This window comes from Pelophylax lessonae, assembly GCF_965119305.1.
Source record: "Pelophylax lessonae genome assembly, chromosome: 2".
NCBI classification, from domain to species: domain Eukaryota; kingdom Metazoa; phylum Chordata; class Amphibia; order Anura; family Ranidae; genus Pelophylax; species Pelophylax lessonae.
Genome location: NC_138769.1, coordinates 720,483,784 through 720,511,075, shown reverse-complemented (window position 1 = coordinate 720,511,075; position 27,292 = coordinate 720,483,784). Strand labels below are relative to the sequence as shown.

Sequence of the window (27,292 nt, the reverse complement as noted above, 5' to 3'; positions counted from 1 at the left end):
CTATACTTTGTCCTCCTAAACCCCCAGTACTGTGCCCTGATGCCCCTTTTGCTCTGCTGTTCTGACCCACACAAACTGTGCACTGGTGCCCTCTTTTACTTTGCCCTCCTGATCCCCCAGTACTGTGCTCTAGTGCCCCTCTATACCTTGCCCCCCTGACCCCAGTACTGTGCCCTGGTTCCCCCTATACCTTGCCCTCCTTACCTCCCCAGTACTGTGCCCTGGTGCCCCCTTTTACTTTGCCCTCCTAATCCCCTCAGTACTGTGCTCTGGTGCCCCCCTATACATTGCCCTCCTGACTCCCGAGCACTGTGCCCTGGTGCCCCCTATACTTTGTCCTCCTAACCCCAGTACTGTGCCCTGATGCCCCCTTAAACCTTTCCCTCCTGATCTCCCCAGTACTGTGTTCTAGTGCCCCCCTTTAATTTGCCCTCCTCATCCCCCAAGTTCTGTGCTCTGCTGCCGCCCTATACCTTGCCCTCCTGACCCCCCAGTACTGTGCCCTGGTGCCCCCTATACCTTGTCCTCCTGACTCCACCCAGTACTGTGCTCTGGTGCCCCCAAATACCTTGCCCTCCTTACCCCCAGTACTGTGCTCTGGTGCCCCCCTATACTTTGTCCTCCTAAACCCCCAGTACTGTGCCCTGATGCCCCTTTTGCTCTGCTCTTCTGACCCACACAAACTGTGCATTGGTGCCCTCTTTTACTTTGCCCTCCTGATCCCCCAGTACTGTGCTCTAGTGCCCCTCTATACCTTGCCCCCCTGACCCCAGTACTGTGCCTGGTTCCCCCTATACCTTGCCCTCCTTACCTCCCCAGTACTGTGCCCTGGTGCCCCCTTTTACTTTGCCCTCCTAATCCCCTCAGTACTGTGCTCTGGTGCCCCCATATACATTGCCCTCCTGACTCCCGAGCACTGTGCCCTGGTGCCCCCTATACTTTGCCCTCCTAACCCCAGTACTGTGCTCTGATGCCCCCTTAAACCTTTCCTTCCTGACCTCCCCAGTACTGTGTTCTAGTGCCCCCCTTTAATTTGCCCTCCTCATCCCCCAAGTTCTGTGCTCTGCTGCCGCCCTATACCTTGCCCTCCGGACCCCCCAGTACTGTGCCCTGGTGCCCCCTATACCTTGTCCTCCTGACCCCACCCAGTACTGTGCCCTGGTGCCCCCTATACCTTGCCCTCCTGATCTCCAGTACTGTGCCCTGGTGCTCCCCTATACCTTGACCTTCTTTACCTCCCCAGTACTGTGCCCTGGTGCCCCCTTTTACTTTGCCCTCCTAACCCCCTCAGTATTGTGCTCTGGTGCCCCCCCTATACATTGCCCTCCTGACTCACAAGCACTGTGCCCTGGTTCTCCCTATACTTTGCCCTCCTAACCCCCTCAGTATTGTGCACTGGTGCCCCCCTATACATTGCCCTCCTGACTCCCAAACACTGTGCCCTGGTGCTCCCTATACTTTGCCCTCCTGGCCCCAGTACTGTGCCCTGGTGCCCCCCTATACCTTGCCCTTCTTACCTCCCCAGTACTGTGCCCTGGTGCCCCCTTTTACTTTGCCCTCCTAACCCCCTCAGTATTGTGCTCTGGTGCCCCCTATACATTGCCCTTCTGACTCCCAAGCACTGTGCCCTGGTGCTCCCTATACTTTGCCCTCCTGACCCCAGTACTCTGCCCTGGTGCCCCCTTAAACCTTGCCCTCCTGACCTCCCCAGTACTGTGCTCTAGTGCCCCCTTTTCTTTGCCCTCCTGATCCCCCAAGTACTGTGCTCTTGTGCCCCCTATACTTTGTTCTCCTAAACCCCCAGTACAGTACTCTGGTGCCCCCTTTTAACCTGCCCTCCTGACCCCCACAAACTGTGCCCTGGTGCCCCCTATAACTTGCCCTCCTTTCTTCCTCAGTACTCTGCCCTAGTGCCCCCTTTTTACTTTGCCCTCCTGACCCCCCCCCCCAGTACTGTGCTCTGGTGCTCCCCTACATCTTGCCCTCCTAACCCCCCATTACTGTGCTCTGGTGCCCCCATATACTTTGTCCTCCTAAACCCCTAGTACTGTGCCCTGGTGCCCCCCTATATCTTGCCCCCCCCGACCTCCCCAGTACTGTGCCCTGGTGCCCCATTTTCCTTTGCTCTCCTGACCCCCCCAGTACTGTGCTCTGGTGCCCCCCTATACTTTGTCCTTCTGACCCCCCAGTACTGTGAAGGGAGAAAAGGTAAAAATCATGAAAGCCTAAACCCACTCACATCTAAATTTGAGGAATGGGAAAAATGTATGTAGCATATCACCGCTTCGTCACATAAGGACTGGGTACCTCCACAACTGTAATAAATCCGTGAAGCTAAAAAAAACCTGGGGAGACCACAAAGGGACACCCAGAAAAAGTACTTGTTAATGAGTACCACCAATGGTGTAAGATGCAAACAAATGTATTTATTGAAAAAATCTGGTTACAAATTCAAGGTAAAATAATTCACCCAGACACCCCATGTAAACCACAAAGCCAACGTTGTCTTGGCGAACGCATTAAAAAGGGCCCCATTCACTCTCTCTCACATTCCTCATTCATATTCATAGTCTTGTAGATGGATAAATGGGGGGTCAATCAATTGTTCCAAGTCAAGGAGCAACCCCTTTTACTGTGGAACTGGTTCCCCAAGAAGTCTAAGAATCCCAAAAAAAGAACCCAGCCAGTTCCGGATCACGTCAAGCGCCGGCGTGGACTTCAAATCAGTAGAGGTGTAATCAGACAAGACAGCACTGTCACGCCACTCATGGGCAACTTATCCGAACCTGCATCTATGCACAGGGCAACTTATCCGAACCTGCATCTATGCACAGGGCAACTTATCCGAACCTGCATCTATGCACAGGGCAACTTATCCGAACCTGCATCTACGCACAGGGCAACTTATCCGAACCTGCATCTACGCACAGGTCGGCACCAGAGTGGGACTTGGATTACCAGGCAGGGGTAGGAAGGGTGCGGAAGAGTGGTAAGAAACCCCTAGACACCCTTGACTGCTCCATACCCCAAGCCTCCAAGCTGTTACTGCTTACCTGCAGCTTCGAGTAGTGAGTCATTTCAGTTGCTATTATGCCTGTACCACTACTCAGCACATGGGGATTCCTCGGACTATCATCTTAAGGGCTGTACACACTTGACGAAAATAGGATGAAATATCCTCCGATTTTTCTCTGTCTTCTCAGCGTTCATTACCGTTTTTAGTCGACAGTGCATAAATGTTCATGAAATTTCTCGTCCGATTTTTCTTTTTTTTTGGCACATTTGTTCCTAAACTTCCGGGTTGTCAGCAACTTCAGATCATGCGCGGTCTTTCGTATCCGATTTTTCACGGACATACTGCATACACATTAAACGAAAATTGGTCGTGTGGGGACGGACGGAAAAAATTTTGGTGTTTGTCCCTCCGTTTTATTTTGTTGAAAATGTCGGCATCGGCTGCTGAAAGTTGTGTACACACTAGGCAAAAATCGGACGATTTCACATCGGGCAGGAATTTTCGGCAGATTTTCTACTAGGGTGTACCCCACTTTAGCAGGTTGGTCACCGCCAGGGGCATATTGATGTGATAAGGCCCACCAAGATTATTGCACCACTGATAGTTTTGAACTTTGACACTTGGGCTTCAGCAATTGATGATTAACCCTGTTGGAGGCATTACACCCACGATTTTTCACCATCTGTGACTGGCCATGGGCATTTTTCAACAATTGATTTCATCTTAATTGGTGTTTTCTTAATTTTTTGTTTTTGGATTCTTAGACTTCTTGGGGAACCAGTTCCACAGTAAAAGGGGTTGTTCATTGACTTGGAACAATTGATTGACCCCCCATTTATCCAACTACAAGAATATGAATATGGAAAAGTTGGTAAAGATTCGCTGATTACAAAATGGGGATTGCTGCACTTAAGGTTCCTGAATAGTGGAAATGATTCTGAATAATGGAAAAAAATAAATGAAAGTGCGCTATCCTGAAGTGCATACAAGTCATCGCATTCCTTCAATGAAATGTGTTATAAAAAAAAAAACATCAAATAAAATGAATGGTCCAATAAAGAACAATAACTTCAACCTGAGCCAAAAACAGTAAAGTGATACTGTAACAAAATAATAATGTTCTCAACATACCATCAAAGTGTGAAAATATTATTCCAATAAGAGGAAGAAAATTAACTCCAACTCAAAAACAATCTGGTGATGCAATAAATAATTATACAAGTGTATCTAAACGAATTAAAGTTCATATAACAAGTTCACAAAGCAGTCCCTTATGAAATCAACTCAGTGATGCATTGTGAATATAAATTGATAAAAAAAAACCCAAGTGCTCAGAAGAAATTAATAAAGGCAATGGCCACTTACCAGCTGACTGGGTAACTATAGGCCGGTCAGCCTAACATCAGTAGTCTGTAAGATTTTGGAGGGGATGATAAGGGACCACATGCAAGACTTTAGTAATGAAAACGGTATTATTAGTAGTAATCAGCATGGAGTCATGAAAAATCATTCTTGCCAAACCAATCTATTAACCTTCTATGATGAAGTGAGCTGCCACTTAGATAAAGGAAAGCCTGTGGATGTGGTGTATCTGGACTTTGCAAAGGCCTTTGACACCGTTCCCCACAAACGCTTACTGTACAAACTAAGGAAGGTAGGTATGGACCATAAGGTGAGTACCTGGATAGAGAACTGGCTCCAGGGGAGAGTACAGAGGGTGGTGATAAATGGGGAGTACTCGGATTGGGCGGGTGTGGAAAGTGGGGTCCCCCAGGGTTCTGTCCTTGGACCAATTCTGTTTAATTTATTCATAAATGATCTAGAGGAGGGGATATCTAGTACAATCTCAGTATTTGCAGATGATACTAAACTAAGTAGGCCAATATCTTCTATGCGGGATGTGGAAACCTTACAAGCAGACCTGAAGAAAATAATGGGGTGGGCAACTACATGGCAGATTAAGTAAGTAATGCACTTGGGCGTTAGAAACACGAAATCAAGCTACTTGCAAGGGGGGGACCTCTGGGTGAATCTAAGATGGAAAAGGACCTGGGGGTACTGGTGGACAACAGGCTTGGCAGTGGCATGCAATGCCAAGCCGCTGCAAGCAAAGCCAACAGAATACTGGGTTGTATAAAAAAGGGGATTCACTCCAGAAATAAAGAGATTATTCTCCCACTCTACAAAACTCTGGTCCGGCCACATCTGGCGTACGCTGTCCAGTTCTGGGCACCGGTCCTCAGGAAGGATGTGCTGGAACTGGAGAGAGTCCAGAGAAGGGCAACAAAAATAACTAGGGGAATGGAGGACATCAGCTATGAGGAAAGACTACAAGCACTGAACTTATTCTCTCTGGAGAAGAGACGATTGAGGGGGGATATGATATCAATGTACAAATACTGTACTGGTGATGACCCTAGCATAAGGAACAAACTTTTTAGAGAAAGGAGATACAATAAGACACAGGGCCACTCACTAAAACTAGAGGAAAGGCGGTTTAACCTTAAAATACGTATGGGGTTCTTCACTGTCAGAGCAGTAAGGATGTGGAATTCTCTTCCACAAGCAGTGGTATCAGCAGAGAGCATCGATAGTTTCAAAAAAACTATTAGATGGGCACCTTAAAGACCACAACATACAGGGGTGTTCAATGTACGGTTAACAGCAAACACACACACACATCATAGGTTGAACTGGACGGACTGATGTCTTTTTTCAACCTCACAATCTATGTAACTATGTAACTGCAAGTAAACAGCGGTGATTGCCCGACTATCCAATACAGGATAAAAGGTGCACTTACTTCAGATCTTTAGAACACGGACAGATATTAACGAATGAACACGGCCGCCTGCAGTGCGAACCGTGCAAGGTGACAGGCGCTGGCTACTCCTTCCGATGCATTTCCCCTTCTTACAAGCTTCAACTGAGGCTGTAATAAACTTGTTTGCATCTTACACCGTTGGTGGTTCTCCTTAACAGCTACTTTTTCTTGGGGTCCCTTTGTGGTCTCCCCGGGTTTTTTTTACCCCCATTACTGTGCCCGGGTGCCTCCCAGACCTTGCCCTCCTAAACCCCCAGTACCCGACCCTGGTGACCCCTATACCTTGCCCTCCTGACCCCCCCCCCAGTACTGTGCTCTGATACCCTCTTATACTTTGCCCTCCTGACCCCCACAGTACTGTGCCCCGATGCCTAGTATACCTTGCCCTCCTGACCCCTCAGTACTGTGCCCTAGTGCCTCCCTATTCCTTGCACTCCTGGCCCCCCAATACTGTGCCCTGATGCCCCCTATACCTGCCCTTCTGTCCCCCTATACCTTGCCCTCCTGGCCCCCCAGTACTGTGCCCTGATGCTCCCTATACCCGCCCTTCTGCCCCTCCCAGTACTGTGCTCTGGTGTCCCCCTATACCTTGCCCTCCTGACCCCCCAGCTCTGTGCCCTGGTGCCCCATATACCTTGCCCTCTTGACCCCCCCCATACTGTGCCCTGGTGCCCCCTATAACTTGCCCTCTTGACCCCCCAGTACTGTCCCATGGTGCCCCCTATACCCTGCCCTCCCCAGTACTGTGCCCCCCTTTTAGTTTGTCCTCCTGACCCCCCCCCCCCAATACTGTGCCCCGGTGCCCTTCTGAACAAGACTTTCTTGGCTGTGTTTTTCTCCTTATTATGGGAAATCTTCCTATATACAGCAATTTATTTAAAAAAAAATAATTTTCGGACTACAACATCTTGCTGGGCACACACAAAAAAACAATGGTGCCCCTGGAAACCTTTTTGAAATGTTGGCAACTATGCGGGCACCAGGGGTGAACTGCCTCCTTCACCGGGACCTCATCTTTATCTGTGGTCCGGATGAGGTTACATTTCCTACTTGTGACCTGCTTGCCCCTGCCTCTTTCCCTCTTACCTTGACCCCCCTCAGCCACGACCCCAGAAAGACCATCAAATAAGGCTAGGTTTACATTCGCAGTGGAGGGTGGGAAAAACAGGCGGTTCAGCCATGTTTTTTTTGCCCCCTCCCCAAACGCATCCCCTCTTAAACTTTAAAGGCAGCTAGAAAGAGAGGTCACAGCCAAGATCCTTTGATTTGTCGAGCAGCAAAAATTAAAGTTGAACTAAAGGCAAAAATGTCTCCACTTTGGATAGAGAGTTATAACCCCTGTCAGGTTTTGTTTTTGCCATCTATGCCCCTTTTTTCTTCACTTCCTGTCTCATTTCCCTTCACCTCCTGTCCCATTTCCCTTCACTTCCTGTCCCATTTCCCTTCACTTCCTGTCCCATTTCCCTTCACTTCCTGTCCCATTTCTCTTCACTTCCTGTCCCATTTCTCTTTACTTCGGGGGCCCATTTCCATTCACTTCCTGTCCCATTTACCTTCACTTCTGGTCTCCTTTCCCTTCACTTCCTGTCCCATTTCACTTTACTTCCGGTGTTCCGTGAGAATTACCTACCCGTGAGAAAAACCTACCCTCGTCACTTCCGGTTGCACGGCAATGTGTTTCATGCGGCGGTTTCATTAAAACAGCTGGCCTGCAATACGAGTCATCACCGCTCCTGTCCCTGTCACTTCCCTCATCTGGGCTAGTAAATATAAAAGCGGCGGCGGGTGTATGAAAAGATAAATCACGGAGCCGAGAGCCGCTTTTATATTTACTAGCCAAGATCAGGGTAGTGACAGGGACAGGAGCGGAGATGACTGATAGTGCAGCCAAGCTGTTTTAATTTAACCGCGGCGTGGGTAGGTTTTTATCACGGACACCGTGATAATTTCATACTAGTGCGCATGCGCACTAGTCTGATCCTCAGCTGCTCCATTACGTATCGGGGGCTCTGAGCATGCGCACTGCTGCGCTGCTCAGCTGTTTCTGGCCGGAAGTGACGAGGGTAGGTTTTTCTCACGGGGTAGGTAATTCTCACGTTACACCGGTCCCATTTCCCTTCACTTCCTGTCCCATTTCCCTTCACTTCCTGTCCCATTTCCCGTCTCCCTTCCCTTCACTTCTGGTCCCATCTCCCTTCACTTCCTGTCTCCTTTCCCTTCACTTCCTGTCCCATTTCCTTTCACCTCCTGTTCTATTTCCTTTCACTTCCTGTCCAATCCCTTCACTTCCTGTCCCATTTCTCTTTACTTCCTGTCTCCTTTCTCTTCCCGTATGTAGTTTGTGGTGCCTCAGGTCAGGTATGGGGATTTTATGGGCAGGAGTAAGGATATAGAAGGTAGTAAATAATAATAATATTTATTAAGGAAAACATAATATGTACAAACACTTGGGTGTAAATGGGTAAAGGCCCATTTGGTGCTGGTGAAGAAAAGGTAGAGTGTGTTTACACGTGAAAAATTAGTGACTTAATTGTTTCTTGAGAAAGACAATCCTGCTCTGTTGTTCCCTGTATCAAGAGACAGGGATTGGTTCAGAGGAGATGTCCAATCGGTAATCCGACGCGTTTCGGCCAAGGTTAGGCCTTTATCAAGGATGTATCACCGATTCTATATATTAAGATATGATATTGTCAGTAACTCCATGTACATGCAGGAGAAATTTTCATTTTAATAAAATTACATACACGTTTTGTATCCACTTTCTTGTGAGTGTGCCTTCCCAATATTTCTTCAGGTGCTGCAGGAACTATATGCTGTATGGGATAGATGAGTAATTTTATTGAGTATTGGGGCCAAAAAGAGGCAGGGTAAAATTAAATTATAATTGGTAGCTATTTACTCTTAGGATTTGAAGATTCAGTCCAAAAAATCTGGTGAGGTTCAAAGTATCAGCTTATTCACAGCGGTTGAACCCATCTGAAAGAATATTTATGTTTTGGTGTTGGTTTCAAAAGTCCGCATCAGTGGCGAGTTTTTACATAGTAAAGTGACTTTTAGGAAGAAAAACGGCTCTGCAGACGTCAGCTCAGTTACCACTGACTCAGTAAGGATTGGGGGGCACCACTGACTCAGTAAGGATTGGGGGAGTAGGCCCCGCTGACTCAGTAAGGATTGGGGGGCACCGCTGACTCAGTAAGGATTGGAGGAGCACCGCTGACTCAGTAAGAATTGGGGGGGGGGGCACTGCTGACTCAGTAAGGATTGGAGGAGCACCGCTGACTCAGTAAGGATTGGGGGGGCACCGCTGACTCAGTAAGAATTGGGGGGGGGCACTGCTGACTCAGTAAGGATTGGAGGAGCACCGCTGACTCAGTAAGGATTGGAGGAGCACCGCTGACTCAGTAAGGATTGGAGGAGCACTGCTAACTCAGTAAGAATTGGGGGGGGGGCACTGCTGACTCAGTAAGGATTGGAGGAGCACCGCTGACTCAGTAAGAATTGGGGGGGGGGCACTGCTGACTCAGTAAGGATTGGAGGAGCACCGCTGACTCAGTAAGAATTGGGGGGGGGCACTGCTGACTCAGTAAGGATTGGAGGAGCACCGCTGACTCACTAAGGATGGGGGGGGGGCACTGCTGACTCAGTAAGGATTGGAGGAGCACCGCTGACTCAGTAAGGATTGGGGGGGCACTGCTGACTCAGTAAGGATTGGGGGGCACTGCTGACTCAGTAAGGATTGGGGGGGCACCGCTGACTCAGTAAGGATTGGAGGAGCACCGCTGACTCAGTAAGGATTGGGGGGGCACTGCTGACTCAGTAAGGATTGGAGGAGCACCGCTGACTCAGTAAGGATTGGAGGAGCACTGCTGACTCAGTAAGAATTGGGGGGGGGGGCACTGCTGACTCAGTAAGGATTGGAGGAGCACCGCTGACTCAGTAAGAATTGGGGGGGGGGGGCACTGCTGACTCAGTAAGGATTGGAGGAGCACCGCTGACTCAGTAAGAATTGGGGGGGGCACTGCTGACTCAGTAAGGATTGGAGGAGCACCGCTGACTCTCTAAGGATTGGGGGGGGCACTGCTGACTCAGTAAGGATTGGAGGAGCACCGCTGACTCAGTAAGGATTGGGGGGGGGGCACTGCTGACTCAGTAAGGATTGGGGGGCACTGCTGACTCAGTAAGGATTGGGGGGGCACCGCTGACTCAGTAAGGATTGGGGGGGGGGAACAGCTGACTCAGTAAGGATTGGAGGAGCACCGCTGACTCAGTAAGGATTGGAGGAGCACCGCTGACTCAGTAAGGATTGGGGGGGGCACTGCTGACTCAGTAAGGATTGGAGGAGCACCGCTGACTCAGTAAGGATTGGAGGAGCACTGCTGACTCAGTAAGAATTGGGGGGGGGGGCACTGCTGACTCAGTAAGGATTGGAGGAGCACCGCTGACTCAGTAAGAATTGGGGGGGGGGGGCACTGCTGACTCAGTAAGGATTGGAGGAGCACCGCTGACTCAGTAAGAATTGGGGGGGGGCACTGCTGACTCAGTAAGGATTGGAGGAGCACCGCTGACTCAGTAAGGATTGGGGGGGGGCACTGCTGACTCAGTAAGGATTGGGGGGCACTGCTGACTCAGTAAGGATTGGGGGGGCACCGCTGACTCAGTAAGGATTGGAGGAGCACCGCTGACTCAGTAAGGATTGGGGGGGCACTGCTGACTCAGTAAGGATTGGAGGAGCACCGCTGACTCAGTAAGGATTGGGGGGGCACTGCTGACTCAGTAAGGATTGGAGGAGCACCGCTGACTCAGTAAGGATTGGAGGAGCACTGCTGACTCAGTAAGAATTGGGGGGGGGGCACTGCTGACTCAGTAAGGATTGGAGGAGCACCGCTGACTCAGTAAGAATTGGGGGGGGGGCACTGCTGACTCAGTAAGGATTGGAGGAGCACCGCTGACTCAGTAAGAATTGGGGGGGGGCACTGCTGACTCAGTAAGGATTGGAGGAGCACCGCTGACTCAGTAAGGATTGGGGGGGGGGGCACTGCTGACTCAGTAAGGATTGGGGGGCACTGCTGACTCAGTAAGGATTGGGGGGGCACCGCTGACTCAGTAAGGATTGGGGGGGGGGGAACAGCTGACTCAGTAAGGATTGGAGGAGCACCGCTGACTCAGTAAGGATTGGAGGAGCACCGCTGACTCAGTAAGGATTGGGGGGGGGGACAGCTGACTCAGTAAGGATTGGGAGGGCACCGCTGACTCAGTAAGGATTGGAGGAGCACTGCTGACTCAGTAAGGATTGGGGGGGCACTGCTGACTCAGTAAGGATTGGAGGAGCACTGCTGACTCAGTAAGGATTGGGGGGGCACTGCTGACTCAGTAAGGATTGGAGGAGCACTGCTGACTCAGTAAGGATTGGGGGGGCACTGCTGACTCAGTAAGGATTGGAGGAGCACCGCTGACTCAGTAAGGATTGGAGGAGCACTGCTGACTCAGTAAGGATTGGAGGAGCACCGCTGACTCAGTAAGGATTGGGGGGGGGGGACAGCTGACTCAGTAAGGATTGGGAGGGCACCGCTGACTCAGTAAGGATTGGGGGGGCACCGCTGACTCAGTAAGGATTGGGGGGGCACTGCTGACTCAGTAAGGATTGGAGGAGCACCGCTGACTCAGTAAGGATTGGAGGAGCACTGCTGACTCAGTAAGGATTGGAGGAGCACCGCTGACTCAGTAAGGATTGGGGGGGCACTGCTGACTCAGTAAGGATTGGAGGAGCACCGCTGACTCAGTAAGGATTGGAGGAGCACCGCTGACTCAGTAAGAATTGGGGGGGGGGCACTGCTGACTCAGTAAGGATTGGAGGAGCACCGCTGACTCAGTAAGAATTGGGGGGGGGCACTGCTGACTCAGTAAGGATTGGAGGAGCACTGCTGACTCAGTAAGGATTGGGGGGGGGGCACTGCTGACTCAGTAAGGATTGGGGGGCACTGCTGACTCAGTAAGGATTGGGGGGGCACCGCTGACTCAGTAAGGATTGGAGGAGCACCGCTGACTCAGTAAGAATTGGGGGGCACTGCTGACTCAGTAAGGATTGGGTGGGGGGGCACTGCTGACTCAGTAAGGATTGGGGGGGCACCGCTGACTCAGTAAGGATTGGGGGGGGCACTGCTGACTCAGTAAGGATTGGGAGGGCACCCCTGACTCAGTAAGGATTGGGGGGGGGGGGGGGACAGCTGACTCAGTAAGGATTGGAGGAGCACTGCTGACTCAGTAAGGATTGGAGGAGCACCGCTGACTCAGTAAGGATTGGGGGGGCACCCCTGACTCAGTAAGGATTGGGGGGGGGGGGGACAGCTGACTCAGTAAGGATTGGAGGAGCACCGCTGACTCAGTAAGAATTGGGGGGGGCACTGCTGACTCAGTAAGGATTGGGGGGGGCACTGCTGACTCAGTAAGGATTGGGTGGGGGGGCACTGCTGACTCAGTAAGGATTGGGGGGCACCGCTGACTCAGTAAGGATTGGGGGGGGGGGGGACCGCTGACTCAGTAAGGATTGTAGAGCGGGGTGGGGGGGTCGGCTTTCCCATAGGGTCAGGCCACACCGTCGCACTGCCAGGACCCCCCCCCCATAAATGTACTTTCAGGGCTATGGGATGGGGTATGAGTGTTTAGTGATTCCCCCACTGACGTCACATCGCTATAGTGGGAGGAGCCAGGGTCCTGGGGGGCCACAGTCCTAGATTTTTTTCAGAAAACTACACCCCCCCCCATACTATGTACATCTCAGTTTATCACATTCTCAGGAGAGAGACCCGGATGAGAGGGGCGGGCACTGAGCGGGGAGGGGACAACACACACTGGTGTGCAGGGGGCGGAGACCGCAGGGGGCGGGATCCGGCAGAACCTTTCTCCTTCGCCTCTGTTGCCGGGGGAGGGATGTGACGGTGACTCTCGTCCGTCCTTCATTGGTGTCCCCCGGTGTCCTTGGGAAAGCGGAGCGATGGGTCTGATACCGGACGAGGCTCGGGGCCTTCCACCCCCCGCCCTGTTAAACCGAGGCTCCGTCCAACTCGGCATCATCGGCTACGTGAGCGCCCTGCTACACAACGTCTACAACAACTACCCGGGCTTCCGAGCGGGTGAGACTCCCCTCCATACTGCACTACAACACACCTCCCCCCTCCATACTGCACTACAACACACCTCCCCCCTCCATACTGCACTACAACACACCTCCCACCCCCATACTGCACTACAACACACCTCCCCCTCCATACTGCACTACAACACACCTCCCACCCCCATACTGCACTACAACACACCTCCCCCCTCCATACTGCACTACAACACACCTCCCACCCCCATACTGCACTACAACACACCTCCCCCTCCATACTGCACTACAACACACCTCCCACCCCCATACTGCACTACAACACACCTCCCCCTCCATACTGCACTACAACACACCTCCCACCCCCATACTGCACTACAACACACCTCCCCCTCCATACTGCACTACAACACACCTCCCACCCCCATACTGCACTACAACACACCTCCCCCCTCCATACTGCACTACAACACACCTCTCCCCCTCCATACTGTACTACAACACACCTCTCCCCCTCCATACTGTACTACAACACACCTCTCCCCCTCCATACTGTACTACAACACACCTCTCCCCCTCCATACTGTACTACAACACACCTCTCCCCCTCCATACTGTACTACAACACACCTCTCCCCCTCCATACTGTACTACAACACACCTCTCCCCCTCCATACTGTACTACAACACACCTCTCCCCCTCCATACTGTACTACAACACACCTCCCCCCTCCATACTGCACTACAACACACCTCTCCCCCCTCCATACTGTACTACAACACACCTCTCCCCCTCCATACTGTACTACAACACACCTCTCCCCCTCCATACTGTACTACAACACACCTCCCCCCTCCATACTGCACTACAACACACCTCTCCCCCTCCATACTGCACTACAACACACCTCTCCCCCTCCATACTGCACTACAACACGCCTCCCCCACCCCCCATACTGCACTACAACACGCCTCCCCCCCACCCCCCATACTGCACTACAACACGCCTCCCCCCACCCCCCATACTGCACTACAACACGCCTCCCCCCACCCCTCATACTGCACTACAACACACATCTCCCCTCCATACTGCACTACAACACACCTCCACCATACTGCACTACAACACACCTCTGCCCCTCCATACTGTACTACAACACACCTCCCCTACCCCCATACTGTACTACAACACACCTCCCCTACCCCCATACTGTACTACAACACACATCTCCCCTCCATACTGCACTACAACACACCTCCCCCATAATATACTGCACACTGCCCCCCCCCATTCTGCACTACAGAATCCCTCCCCCATAATATACTGTACACCATGTGGGACTAAAACACACGCAGTCTGTGTGACTGATGACAAATTTCCTCCTGGAAGATTTCTATGTGGAATGTTCTGTAGTCTATTTATAGATATCCGGGATTATTATTGGTCAGTCAGATGTGATTGAATGATTAGGAATAAATATTGATTTTAGTGGGAGAAATCCAGTCTGGCTCACCTTGTAATTTCTTCTTAGTCGCACACTGGAGACAACCCTGGGGGGGGGGAGGGGGTAGAGGTTGTTACACTCCAGGCTGTTCTAATTAACTGTCACCAGGGGGCGCTCCAGTCATATCAGTGATGGAATTGAGGGGGGGGGGGGGTAGATATGAAAGCGGAAAATTTTCTTTTTTTCTTATGCCACCCAATATTTCCTCAAATATTTATGAAATCTGTATTCTGTGTGCATCCATCTATATACCGTCTCCACTGACGGTCCCTCTATATACCGTATCCACCGACGGTCCCTCTATATACCGTATCCACCGACGGTCCCTCTATATACCGTATCCACCGACGGTCCCTCTATATACTGTCTCCACTGACCGTCCCTCTATATACCGTATCCACTGACCGTCCCTCTATATACCGTATCCACTGACCGTCCCTCTATATACCGTATCCACCGACGGTCCCTCTATATACCGTATCCACCGACGGTCCCTCTATATACCGTCTCCACCGACGGTCCCTCTATATACCGTCTCCACCGACGGTCCCTCTATATACCGTCTCCACCGACGGTCCCTCTATATACCGTCTCCACTGACGGTCCCTCTATATACCGTCTCCACTGACGGTCCCTCTATATACCGTCTCCACTGACGGTCCCTCTATATACCGTCTCCACTGACGGTCCCTCTATATACCGTCTCCACTGACGGTCCCTCTATATACCGTCTCCACTGACGGTCCCTCTATATACCGTCTCCACTGACGGTCCCTCTATATACCGTCTCCACTGACGGTCCCTCTATATACCGTCTCCACTGACGGTCCCTCTATATACCGTCTCCACTGACGGTCCCTCTATATACCGTCTCCACTGACGGTCCCTCTATATACCGTCTCCACTGACGGTCCCTCTATATACCGTCTCCACTGACGGTCCCTCTATATACCGTCTCCACTGACGGTCCCTCTATATACCGTCTCCACTGACGGTCCCTCTATATACCGTCTCCACTGACGGTCCCTCTATATACCGTCTCCACTGACGGTCCCTCTATATACCGTCTCCACTGACGGTCCCTCTATATACCGTCTCCACTGACGGTCCCTCTATATACCGTCTCCACTGACGGTCCCTCTATATACCGTCTCCACTGACGGTCCCTCTATATACCGTCTCCACTGACGGTCCCTCTATATACCGTCTCCACTGACGGTCCCTCTATATACCGTCTCCACTGACGGTCCCTCTATATACCGTCTCCACTGACGGTCCCTCTATATACCGTCTCCACTGACGGTCCCTCTATATACCGTCTCCACTGACGGTCCCTCTATATACCGTCTCCACTGACGGTCCCTCTATATACCGTCTCCACTGACGGTCCCTCTATATACCGTCTCCACTGACGGTCCCTCTATATACCGTCTCCACTGACGGTCCCTCTATATACCGTCTCCACTGACGGTCCCTCTATATACCGTCTCCACTGACGGTCCCTCTATATACCGTCTCCACTGACGGTCCCTCTATATACCGTCTCCACTGACGGTCCCTCTATATACCGTCTCCACTGACGGTCCCTCTATATACCGTCTCCACTGACGGTCCCTCTATATACCGTCTCCACTGACGGTCCCTCTATATACCGTCTCCACTGACGGTCCCTCTATATACCGTCTCCACTGACGGTCCCTCTATATACCGTCTCCACTGACGGTCCCTCTATATACCGTCTCCACTGACGGTCCCTCTATATACCGTCTCCACTGACGGTCCCTCTATATACCGTCTCCACTGACCGTCCCTCTATATACCGTCTCCACTGACGGTCCCTCTATCTACCGTCTCCACTGACGGTCCCTCTATCTACCGTCTCCACTGACCGTCCCTCTATCTACCGTCTCCACTGACGGTCCCTCTTTCTCACAAAAGTGAGTACACCCCTCACATTTCTGTAAATATTTTATTCTATCTTTTCATGTGACAACACTGAAGAAATGACACTTTGCTACAATGTAAAGTAGTGAGTGTACAGCTTGTATAACAGTGTAAATTTGCTGTCCCTTCAAAATAACTCAACACACAGCCATTAATGTCTAAACCGCTGGCAACAAAAGTGAGTACACCCCTAAGTGAAAATGTCTAAATTGGGCCCAAAGTGTCAATATTTTGTGTGGCCACCATTATTTTCCAGCACTGCCTTAACCCTCTTGGGCATGGAGTTCACCAGAGCTTCACAGGTTGTCACTGGAGTCCTCTTCCCCTCCTCCATGATGACATCACAGAGCTGGTGGATGTTAGAGACCTTGCGCTCCTCCGCCTTCCGTTTGAGGATGCCCCACAGATGCTCAATAGGGTTTAGGTCTGTAGAGATGCTTGGCCAGTCCATCACCTTTACCCTCAGCTTATTTAGCAAGGCAATGGTCGTCTTGGAGGTGTTTGGGGTTGTTATCATGTTGGAATTCTGCCCTGTGACCCAGTCTCTGAAGGGAGGGGATCATGCTCTGCTTCAGTATGTCACAGTACATGTTGGCATTCATGGTTCCCTCAATGAACTGTAACTCCCCGGTGCCGGCAGCACTCATGCACCCCCCAGACCATGACACTCCCAGCACCATGCCTGACTGTAGGTAAGACACATTGTCTTTGTACTCCTCACCTGGTTGCTGCCACACACGCTTGACACCATCTGAACCAAATAGGCTTACCTTGGTCTCATCAGACCACAGGCCATGGTTCCAGTAATCCATGTCCTTAGTCTGCTTGTCTTCAGCAAACTGTTTGTAGGCTTTCTTGTGCATCATATATAGAAGAGGCTTCCTTCTGGGATGACAGCCATGCAAATTTGATGCAGTGTGCGGCGTATGGTCTGAGCACTGACAGGCTGACACCCCATCCCTTTAACCTCTGCAGCAATGCTGGCAGCACTCATACCTCTATTTCCCAAAGACAACCTCTGGGTATGACGCTGAGCATGTGCACTCAACTTCTCTAGTCGACCATGGCGAGTCCTGTTCTGAGTGGAACTTGTCCTGTTAAACTGCTGTATTGTCTTGGTCACCGTGCTGCAGCTCAGTTTCAGGGTCTTGGCAATCTTCTTATAGCCTAGGTCATATTTATGTAGAGCAACAATTCTTTTTTTTGAGATCCTCAGAGAGTTCTTTGCCATAAGGTGCCATGTTGAACTTCCAGTAACCAGTATGAGAGAGTGAGAGCGATAACACCAAATCTAACACACCTGCTCTCCATTCACACCTGAGAACTTGTAACACTAACGAGTCACATGACACCGGGGAGGGAAAATGGCTAATTGGGCCCAATTTGGATATTTTCACTTTAGGGGTGTACTCACTTTTGTTGCCAGCGGTTTAGATATTAATGGCTGTGTGTTGAGTTATTTTGAGGGGGACAGCAAATTTACACTGTTATACAAGCTGTACACTCACTACTTTACATTGTAGCAAAGTGTCATTTCTTCCGTGTTGTCACATGAAAAGATAGAATAAAATATTTACAGAAATGTGAGGGGTGTACTCACTTTTTTGAGATACTGTGTGTGTATCTATGTGTGTGTGTGTGTATACACAGTGGGTACGGAAAGTATTCAGACCCCCTTAAATTTTTCACTCTTTGTTATATTGCAGCCATTTGCTAAAATCATTTAAGTTCATTCTTCTTCCTCATGAATGTACACATAGCACCCCATACTGACAGAAAAACACAGAATTGTTGACATTGTTGCAGATTTATTAAAAAAGAAAAATTGAAATATCACATGGTCCTAAGTATTCAGACCCTTTGTTGTGACAGTCATATATTTAACTCAGGTGCTTTCCATTTCTTCTGATCATCCTTGAGATGGTTCTACACCTTCATTTGAGTCCAGCTGTGTTTGATTATACTGATTGGACTTGATTAGGAAAGCCACACACCTGTCTATATAAGACCTTCCAGATCACAATGCATGTCAGAGCAAATGAGAATCATGAGGTCAAAGGAACTGCCTGAAGAGCTCAGAGACAGAATTGTGGCAAGGCACAGATCTGGCCAAGGTTACAAAAAGATTTCTGCTGCACTTAAGGTTCCTAAGAGCACAGTGGCCTCCATAATCCTCAAATGGAAGACGTTTAGGACGACCAGAACCCTTCCTAGAGCTGGCCGTCCGGCCAAACTGAGCTATCGGGGGAGAAGAGCCTTGGTGAGAGAGGTAAAGAAGAACCCAAAGATCACTGTGGCTGAGCTCCAGAGATGCAGTCAGGAGATGGGAGAAAGTTGTAGAAAGTCAACCATCACTGCAGCCCTCCACCAGTCGGGGCTTTATGGCAGAGTGGCCCGACGGAAGCCTCTCCTCAGTGTAAGACACATGAAAGCCCGCATGGAGTTTGCTAAAAAACACCTGAAGGACTCCAAGATGGTGAGAAATAAGATTCTCTGGTCTGATGAGACCAAAATAGAACTTTTTGGCCTTAATTCTAAGCGGTATGTGTGGAGAAAACCAGGCACTGCTCATCATCACCTGTCCAATACAGTCCCAACAGTGAAGCATGGTGGTGGCAGCATCATGCTGTGGGGGTGTTTTTCAGCTGCAGGGACAGGACGACTGGTTGCAATCAAGGGAAAGATGAATGCGGCCAAGTACAGGGATATCCTGGACAAAAACCTTCTCCAGAGTGCTCTGGACCTCCGACTGGGCCGAAGGTTTACCTTCCAACAAGACAATGACCCTAAGCACACAGCTAAAATAACGAAGGAGTGGCTTCACAACAACTCCGTGACTGTTCTTGAATGGCCCAGCCAGAGCCCTGACTTAAACCCAATTGAGCATCTCTGGAGAGACCTAAAAATGGCTGTCCACCAACGTTTACCATCCAACCTGACAGAACTGGAGAGGATCTGCAAGGAGGAATGGCAGAGGATCCCCAAATCCAGGTGTGAAAGACTTGTTGCATCTTTCCCAAAAAGACTCCTGGCTGTATTAGATCAAAAGGGGGCTTCTACTAAATACTGAGCAAAGGGTCTGAATACTTAGGACCATGTGATATTTCAGTTTTTCTTTTTTAATAAATCTGCAACAATGTCAACAATTCTGTGTTTTTCTGTCAGTATGGGGTGCTATGTGTACATTCATGAGGAAGAAGAATGAACTTAAATGATTTTAGCAAATGGCTGCAATATAACAAAGAGTGAAAAATGTAAGGGGGTCTGAATACTTTCCGTACCCACTGTGTGTGTGTGTGTGTGTGTGTATATATATATATATATATATATATATATATATATATATATATATATATATATATATATATATATATATATATATATATATATATATATATATATATATATATATATATATATATAAATACTCTCAAAAAATAAAGCAGCATTCTCAGGTCTGGAAAGATGAACGCATGATAACGGTTTTATTTAACATTTTCGACAAGGCACAAGCTCCTGAGGAAGACGAGGTCGTACCTTGTCAAAGTCAAAATAAAACCGTTATCACGCGTTCATCTTTCCAGACCTGAAAATTACGTGTTTTTTTTTTTTTTTGGCTTCTATGCACCAGTTTTTGCTGTGCACCGGGGCCCATTTTTTTATCCCTGATTTGTGTGCGGTGGCAACCATTGGATAAAATACTGTGCACACACTATAATCATATATATATTTTTTTTTTAACCTAACTTCAGTGAAAGCCAAAATCCAGCCTTGACTGTCTACATTGCAAGGGGTAAATGCTTGTTTAAGTCTAGGGGGTAGAAACAGCAGTTTTTAGTGACCCCCCCCCCCCCCCCCCCCATCCTCCACTCCTTCAGCAGACGGCACTCACTTGTGCTCCCTGGACTGAGTGATGCTTCGTATAATAATGTATGAGCGCCCCTCAGATCTGCAGTACCGTGAGCCCAGCCCACATCCTCCTAGGGCAGTGATGGCAAACCTTGGCACCCCAGATGTTTTGGAACTACATTTCCCATGATGCTCGTGTACTCTGCAGTGTAGTTGAGCATCATGGGAAATGTACTTCCAAAACATCTGGGGTGCCAAGGTTTGCCATCACTGCCCTAGAGCATTGGTTTCCAACCCCAGGGTCACGGATACCCCTAACCTGCCATAGTTCCTCTCCAGCCTCTGTAGTGGGCCGCAGTGCCTCCAAGCTAGCTGCAAATCCCCTAACCTGGCACAGTGCCTCTCTAGTGGGCCGCAGTGCCTCCAAGCTAGCTGCAGATTCCCTGACCTGGCACAGTGCCTCTAAGCTAGCTGCAAATCCCCTAACCAGGCAAAGTGCCTCTCTAGTGGGCCGCAGTGCCTCCAAGCTAGCTGCAGATCCCCTAACCTGGCACAGTGCTTCTCTAGTGGGCCGCAGTGCCTCCAAGTTAGCTGTAGCTCCCTAACCTGGCACAGTGCCTCCAAGCTAGCTGCAGATCCCCTAACCTGGCACAGTGCCTCCAAGCTAGCTGCAGATTCCCTAACCTGGCACAGTGCCTCTAGTGGGCCGCAGTGCCTCAAGCTAGCTGCAGATCACCTAACCAGGCACAGTGCCTCTTTAGTTGGCCGCAGTGTCTCCAAGCTAGCTGCAGATTCCCTAACCTGGCACAGTGCCTCTCTAGTGGGCCGCAGTGCCTCCAAGCTAGCTGCAGATCCCCTAACCTGGCATAGTGCCTCCAAGCTAGCTGCAGATTCCCTAACCTGGCACAGTGCCTCTAGTGGGCCGCAGTGCCCCCAAGCTAGCTACAGATTCCCCCTCCAACCTGCCACAGTGTACCCAAACTAGCTGCAGATCCCCTAACATGGTACAGTGCCTCTGTAGTGCCCCTAGACCCATTCAGGGCCCTTAGCCCAACCTCCAACGGTGCCCCCTAGCTCGCTGCAGAGCCTCCAGCTCCCTAGAATGCCCCTAGAATGCCCCAATCTCCAATGGTGTTCCCCAGTGCCCTCCAGATGGGTAATCTGCATCCCTGTACTTATTATTATTTGAATATAAACCAATTTTTTTTTTTTTTTCTGTTGGGGCACAGAAGGATTTGGAAGCATTTCCAGAGCCCTGGTGTCAATAAGGATGAGAACCCTTGGCCTAAAGCAGGGATATGCAAACGGTGGCCCTCTAGATGTTGCAGAACTTCAAGACTGACAGCCACAAGCGTGATACCCAGAGGCAGAGGCATGATGGGACTTGTAGTTTTGAAACAGCTGGAGGGCTACAGTTTGCAGATCCCTGTTCTAGAGGATATGTATATAACAGGCTGGGCTCACAGAAAATGGCCAGAATGACGTGGTTGTCACTGTACCTGAAGAGGACCTGTCTGCGCTGGGGACAGCTCTGGGGTGTGGAGGGGGGTAAGCACAACATGGACATAACATTTCCTGTAGACAGAACAAAATGTTAATGGAATAATTTCCAAAGTGAAGGAATCACTCTTGTAAACCAAGTTGATGCCAGCGATTGGTTATTTGTGGTGTCCCCCCTCCACATTTCTTCCCATCTCCTTTGTGACCACATCTATACTATTTATAAAGCTTGTACTGCATGATGTACTAAACTCCCTCCCTCTCATTCCAGGTGTGCACAGGCAGATACTCTTCACCACTGTTGGCATTTTCCTCGGGTATCACATGACCAAATATGAGAACTACAGGAACGCCAAGAAGGACCGGGAGTTATTTCACTACATGAAGAGACACCCGGAGCTCTTCGCCCATAAAGGTGCGCTGGGTGTCTTTTGTATCAGGGGAGGTTGGGATGAGGGGGCGCTGGCTGTCTTTTGTATCAGGGGGAGGTTGGGATGAGGGGGCGCTGGCTGTCTTTTGTATCAGGGGGAGGTTGGGATGAGGGGGCGCTGGCTGTCTTTTGTATCAGGGGGAGGTTGGGATGAGGGGGCGCTGGCTGACTCTGTATCAGGGGGAGGTTGGGATGAGGGGGTGCTGGCTGTCTTTTGTATCAGGGGAGGTTGGGATGAGGGGGGCGCTGGCTGTCTTTTGTATCAGGGGAGGTTGGGATGAGGGGGCGCTGGCTGTCTTTTGTATCAGGGGAGGTTGGGATGAGGGGGCGCTGGCTGTCTTTTGTATCAGGGGGAGGTTGGGATGAGGGGGCGCTGGCTGTCTTTTGTATCAGAGGAGGTTGGGATGAGGGGGCGCTGGCTGTCTCTGTATCAGGGGAGGTTGGGATGAGGGGGCGCTGGCTGTCTGTATCAGGGGGAGGTTGGGATGAGGGGGCGCTGGCTGTCTGTATCAGGGGGAGGTTGGGATGAGGGGGCGCTGGCTGTCTGTATCAGGGGGAGGTTGGGAGGAGGGGCGCTGGCTGTCTCTATCAGGGGGAGGTTGGGAGGAGGGGGGCGCTGGCTGTCTTTTGTATCAGGGGGAGGGGCTGGCTGTCCTTGTATCAGGGGAGGTTGGGATGAGGGGGCGCTGGCTGTCTCTGTATCAGGGGAGGTTGGGATGAGGGGGCGCTGGCTGTCTCTGTATCAGGGGAGGTTGGGATGAGGGGGCGCTGGCTGTCTTTTTTGTATCAGGGGAGGTTGGGATGAGGGGGGCGCTGGCTGTCTTTGTATCGGGGGAGGTTGGGATGAGGGGGCGCTGGCTGTCTTTGTATCGGGGGAGGTTGGGATGAGGGGGCGCTGGCTGTCTTTGTATCGGGGGAGGTTGGGATGAGGGGGCGCTGGCTGTCTTTGTATCGGGGGAGGTTGGGATGAGGGGGCGCTGGCTGTCTTTGTATCGGGGGAGGTTGGGATGAGGGGGCGCTGGCTGTCTTTGTATCGGGGGAGGTTGGGATGAGGGGGCGCTGGCTGTCTTTGTATCGGGGGAGGTTGGGATGAGGGGGCGCTGGCTGTCTTTGTATCGGGGGAGGTTGGGATGAGGGGGCGCTGGCTGTCTTTTGTATCGGGGGAGGTAGGGATGAGGGGGCGCTGGCTGTCTCTGTATCAGGGCAGGTTGGGATGAGGGGGCGCTGGCTGTCTCTGTATCGGGGGAGGTTGGAATGAGGGGGTGCTGGCTGTCTCTGTATCGGGGCAGGTTGGGATGAGGGGGCGCTGGCTGTCTTTTGTATCAGGGGGAGGTTGGGATGAGGGGGCGCTGGCTGTCTTTTGTATCAGGGGGAGGTTGGGATGAGTGGGCGCTGGCTGTCTCTGTATCAGGGGGAGGTTGGGATGAGGGGGCGCTGGCTGTCTTTTGTATCAGGGCAGGTTGGGATGAGGGGGCGCTGGCTGTCTTTTTTGTATCAGGGGGAGGTTGGGATGAGGGGGCGCTGGCTGTCTTTTTTGTATCAGGGGGAGGTTGGGATGAGGGGGCGCTGGCTCTCTTTTGTATCGGGGGAGGTTGGGATGAGGGGGCGCTGGCTGTCTCTGTATCAGGGGGAGGTTGGGATGAGGGGGCGCTGGCTGTCTTTTGTATCAGGGGAGGTTGGGATGAGGGGGCGCTGGCTGTCTTTTGTATCAGGGGAGGTTGGGATGAGGGGGCGCTGGTTGTCCTTGTATCGGGGGGGTTGAGGGAGAGATGTGGAGTTTGGCATCCGTGTAGAAAAGGGGTGTCGATCTCAATTTCTTCATGGGCTGCATCAACATTATGATTGCCCCAAAAGGGCCGGTTGAATTTGTAAGACTAATGTCCAGAGCACCCCACCCCCTCTTGTATCCGATGTCAAGAAGCCCCCCCCCCATCAGAATTCAAGAGTTACCCCCACCCTCCCTTACATCACAGGACACCCCCCCCCCCTTACCTTGCACTGCTGCTGGGAAGAAGCTGGGGCATTACTGGGAAGCAGAAAGTGCAGGGTCTAGAGGAGGGCTGGAGCTCTCCTGCAGCTACAGGAGGGGTGCGAGGGCCACATGAATTGGCCTGGAGGGCCGGATTCAGCCTGGGGGCCTTGTGTTTGACACCTGTGGTGTAGAATAAGCTCAGGATGTCATGAATGACTCATGCCTGCCTAGTAGAGAGCAGACTGTTATCAGCAAGTCACAGCTTCCTCCCAAAACCAAGATGGTGGCAACGGGGATCCAGCAGTGGTGGGAAGAATCATTTGAATTCCATTGGCTGGTATGGATCTGGGGTACAGTATTTGCAGCTGCTGACTTTAAATTTATTAGATAACATTCCTCTCTTAACCACTTACCGGACCGCCCACCATGTATTGACGATCAATACTGGGGTTATGGCAGCAGGTCGTCTCCCCCCCCCCCCCCCCCCCCCCGCTTACCGGAGCCGCCCGTTGCGGGGAAAATGATCCGGTCCTCTCAGGCAGGAAGTCTAGTGAAGGAAAGATGGCCGCCACTCAACTCTATGGCCTTGGTGGACCGGAGCGACATCATAAAGTCACTTCCTAGCAACAGCTTGTAACTGGTCTAGGACCGCCCACCGCCGATCTTGCTGTGGCTGGGCAGCCCTCCTGCAGGAAAACAATGTAGACCTACGTCTAGGGGGCGCGCTCCCACCCCCACTCGGCAGCGGGGACTCAGATGCACTGGTCAGGCGGCTCCGATTGCCGTCGGCCACCTGCGATCGCTCCCCGCTGAGAGAGGACGACAGCCGGCTGTTGTAAACACAGCTGATCGTTCTTCTCCCTGGAATGATCACAGAGCGCCTGTGATCCTTCTATATAGGATCACAGGTCTCTATGGTCATTTCACAAGCCACGCCCTCCACAGTTAGAATCACTCCCCTAGGCTCACATTTAACCCCTTGATCACCCAGTGTTAACCCCTTCCCTACCAGTGTCATTATTACAGTAACAGTGCATATGTATAGCACTGATTACTGTAGTAATGTCACTGGTCCCCCAGAAAGTGTCAGAAATGTCAGTTAGGGGTCCGATCTGTCCGCCGCAATGTCGCAGTCCTGCTAAAAATCGCAGATCACCGCCATTACTAGTAAAAGAAAAATTAAAAACAATAAAAATGCCAAATCTTCCCCGTAGTTTGTAGACACGATAACATTTGTGCAAACCAATCAAAATACGCTTATTGCAATTTTTTATACCAAAAATATGTAGCGGAAAAGAAATTCGCCTAAATTGTTAAATTAGATTTTTAGTTTTTTTTTTCAGAATTGTCGCTTTTTTTTTATTTATTTTTTTTTTTTTTTGTTTATAGAGCAAAAAATAAAAATCACACAGGTGATAAAATACAACCAAAAGAAAGCTCTATTTGTGGGGGGGAAAAAGGACATTAATTTTATTTGGGTACAGCGTCACATGACCGTGCAATTGTGTGTTAAAATAACGCAGTGCCGAATTGCAAAACGGGGCCTGGTCATTAGGGGGGGAAAGTTTACAGGTCCAGAAGTGATTAACCACTATACGACCAGTCACTGTGCCTCTACTGCGGCAAAGTGGCTCGTTCCCGTCAAGCGACGTAGACCTACATCGCTGGACTCCTCCCCTTGTGGGCGGCGCTTGCGTGCTGCCGGAGGCTCGCTCCCGCTGTATTCAGTCACAGCGGGAGTCGGACCAGGGGAGGAGCAGCGGTGATCGCCGCCGCTCTTCCCCGATCGTCGGGGATCTAGTGTGGAGATCCACCCACTTGTGTAAACAGAGCGGGCGGATCTCCTAAGTGACAGACAGTGACAGATCGGAGTGTTCAGCATAGCTGAACCTGCGATCTGTCCCTGTGTCACTCAGTCACCTCCCCCCACACACGTCAGTAAGCACCAGGCATACATTAACCCCTCCCTCTCCAATAAGATTAACCCCTTCCCTGCCAGTGTCATTTTTACAGTAACAGTGCATATATATAGCACTGATTACTGCAGTAATGTCACTGGTACCCCCAAAAGTGTCAAAAATGTCAGTCAAGGGTCCGATTTGTCCGCCGCAATGTCGCAGTCCCGCAAAAAAAAATCTCAGATCGCCGCCATTACTCGTTTAAAAAAAAAAAAAAAACACCAAAAATGACAAAAATCTTTCCCTTAGTTAGTAAACGCAATAACTTTTGCGCAAACCAATCAAAATACGCTTATTGCGATATTTTTTTTTTTTTTTTTACCAAACATAGGTAGCAGAAAACAAATTGGCCAAAAATGTAAAAAAATTTTGATTTTTACATTTTTTTTTTTGGGGGGGGGGAATTTCATGTGAAAAAATAGTTATTTTTTTCAAAATTTACGCTCCTTTTTTTGTTTATAGCGCAAAAAGTAAAAATCGCACAGGTGATCAAATACCACCTAAAAAAAAGGACGTAAATTTCGTTTGGGTACGGCGTCGCACGACTGCGCAATTGTCAGTTAAAGTCACACAGTGCCGAATCACAAAAAGTGACCCAGACGTAAGACGGCAAAATCCTCCGGTGGTAAAGTGGTTAAAAGAGCCCCCTTTTTTTTTTTTTTTTTTTTTTTTTTTTATCATGGGGGGAAAAAAAATGACCTTTTTTTTGTGTTTAGTCTAAATGTGAGATGTGAGATCTTTTACCCCCAGATCTCACAGTAAAGAGGTCCTGTCATGCTTATTTCTATTACAGGGGATGTTTACATTCTTTATAATAGGAATAAAAGTGATCATCCTTTTTTTTTTTTTTTTTTTTTTTTTTTTTTTTTTTTTTTTTTTTTTTTTTACGGACAGTGTAAAAATAAAAAAAAAAATGAAAGCGCCCCGTCAGCTTGCGCACAGAAGCGAACGCATACGCAAGTTGCGCCAACATATGTCAACGGTGAGGTATCGCCGCGATCGTTAAAGCGAGAGAAATAATTTGAGGCCCTAGACCTCCTCTGTAACTGGTTAGTATGCATGGATCTCTTTTCAGAGGAGCCGCTGTTTAGAGGCAGGTTAAAGGCAACCCGTCATGGGGGGGGAAAAAACAAGGGCTGCTATTTTTTTTTTTTTTTTTTTTTTTTATTCTCTCCTCCTGAAATTTCTG

At 50.3% G+C, this 27,292-nt stretch overlaps 1 protein-coding gene across 1 annotated transcript in view; it reads left to right on the top strand.

Moving 5' to 3' along the window:
* Positions 1–12,733: 12,733 nt before the first annotated feature.
* Positions 12,734–27,292, top strand: part of LOC309548452 (NADH dehydrogenase [ubiquinone] 1 subunit C2-like) — a 20,911-nt gene continuing 6,352 nt past the window's right edge. Inside the window, exons 1-2 of the mRNA XM_082248396.1 lie at positions 12,734–12,970; positions 22,015–22,158. Of these exons, the coding sequence (XP_082104522.1) occupies positions 12,832–12,970; positions 22,015–22,158 (283 nt within the window). The 5' untranslated portion in view covers positions 12,734–12,831. The remainder of the gene's footprint in view (positions 12,971–22,014; positions 22,159–27,292) is intronic.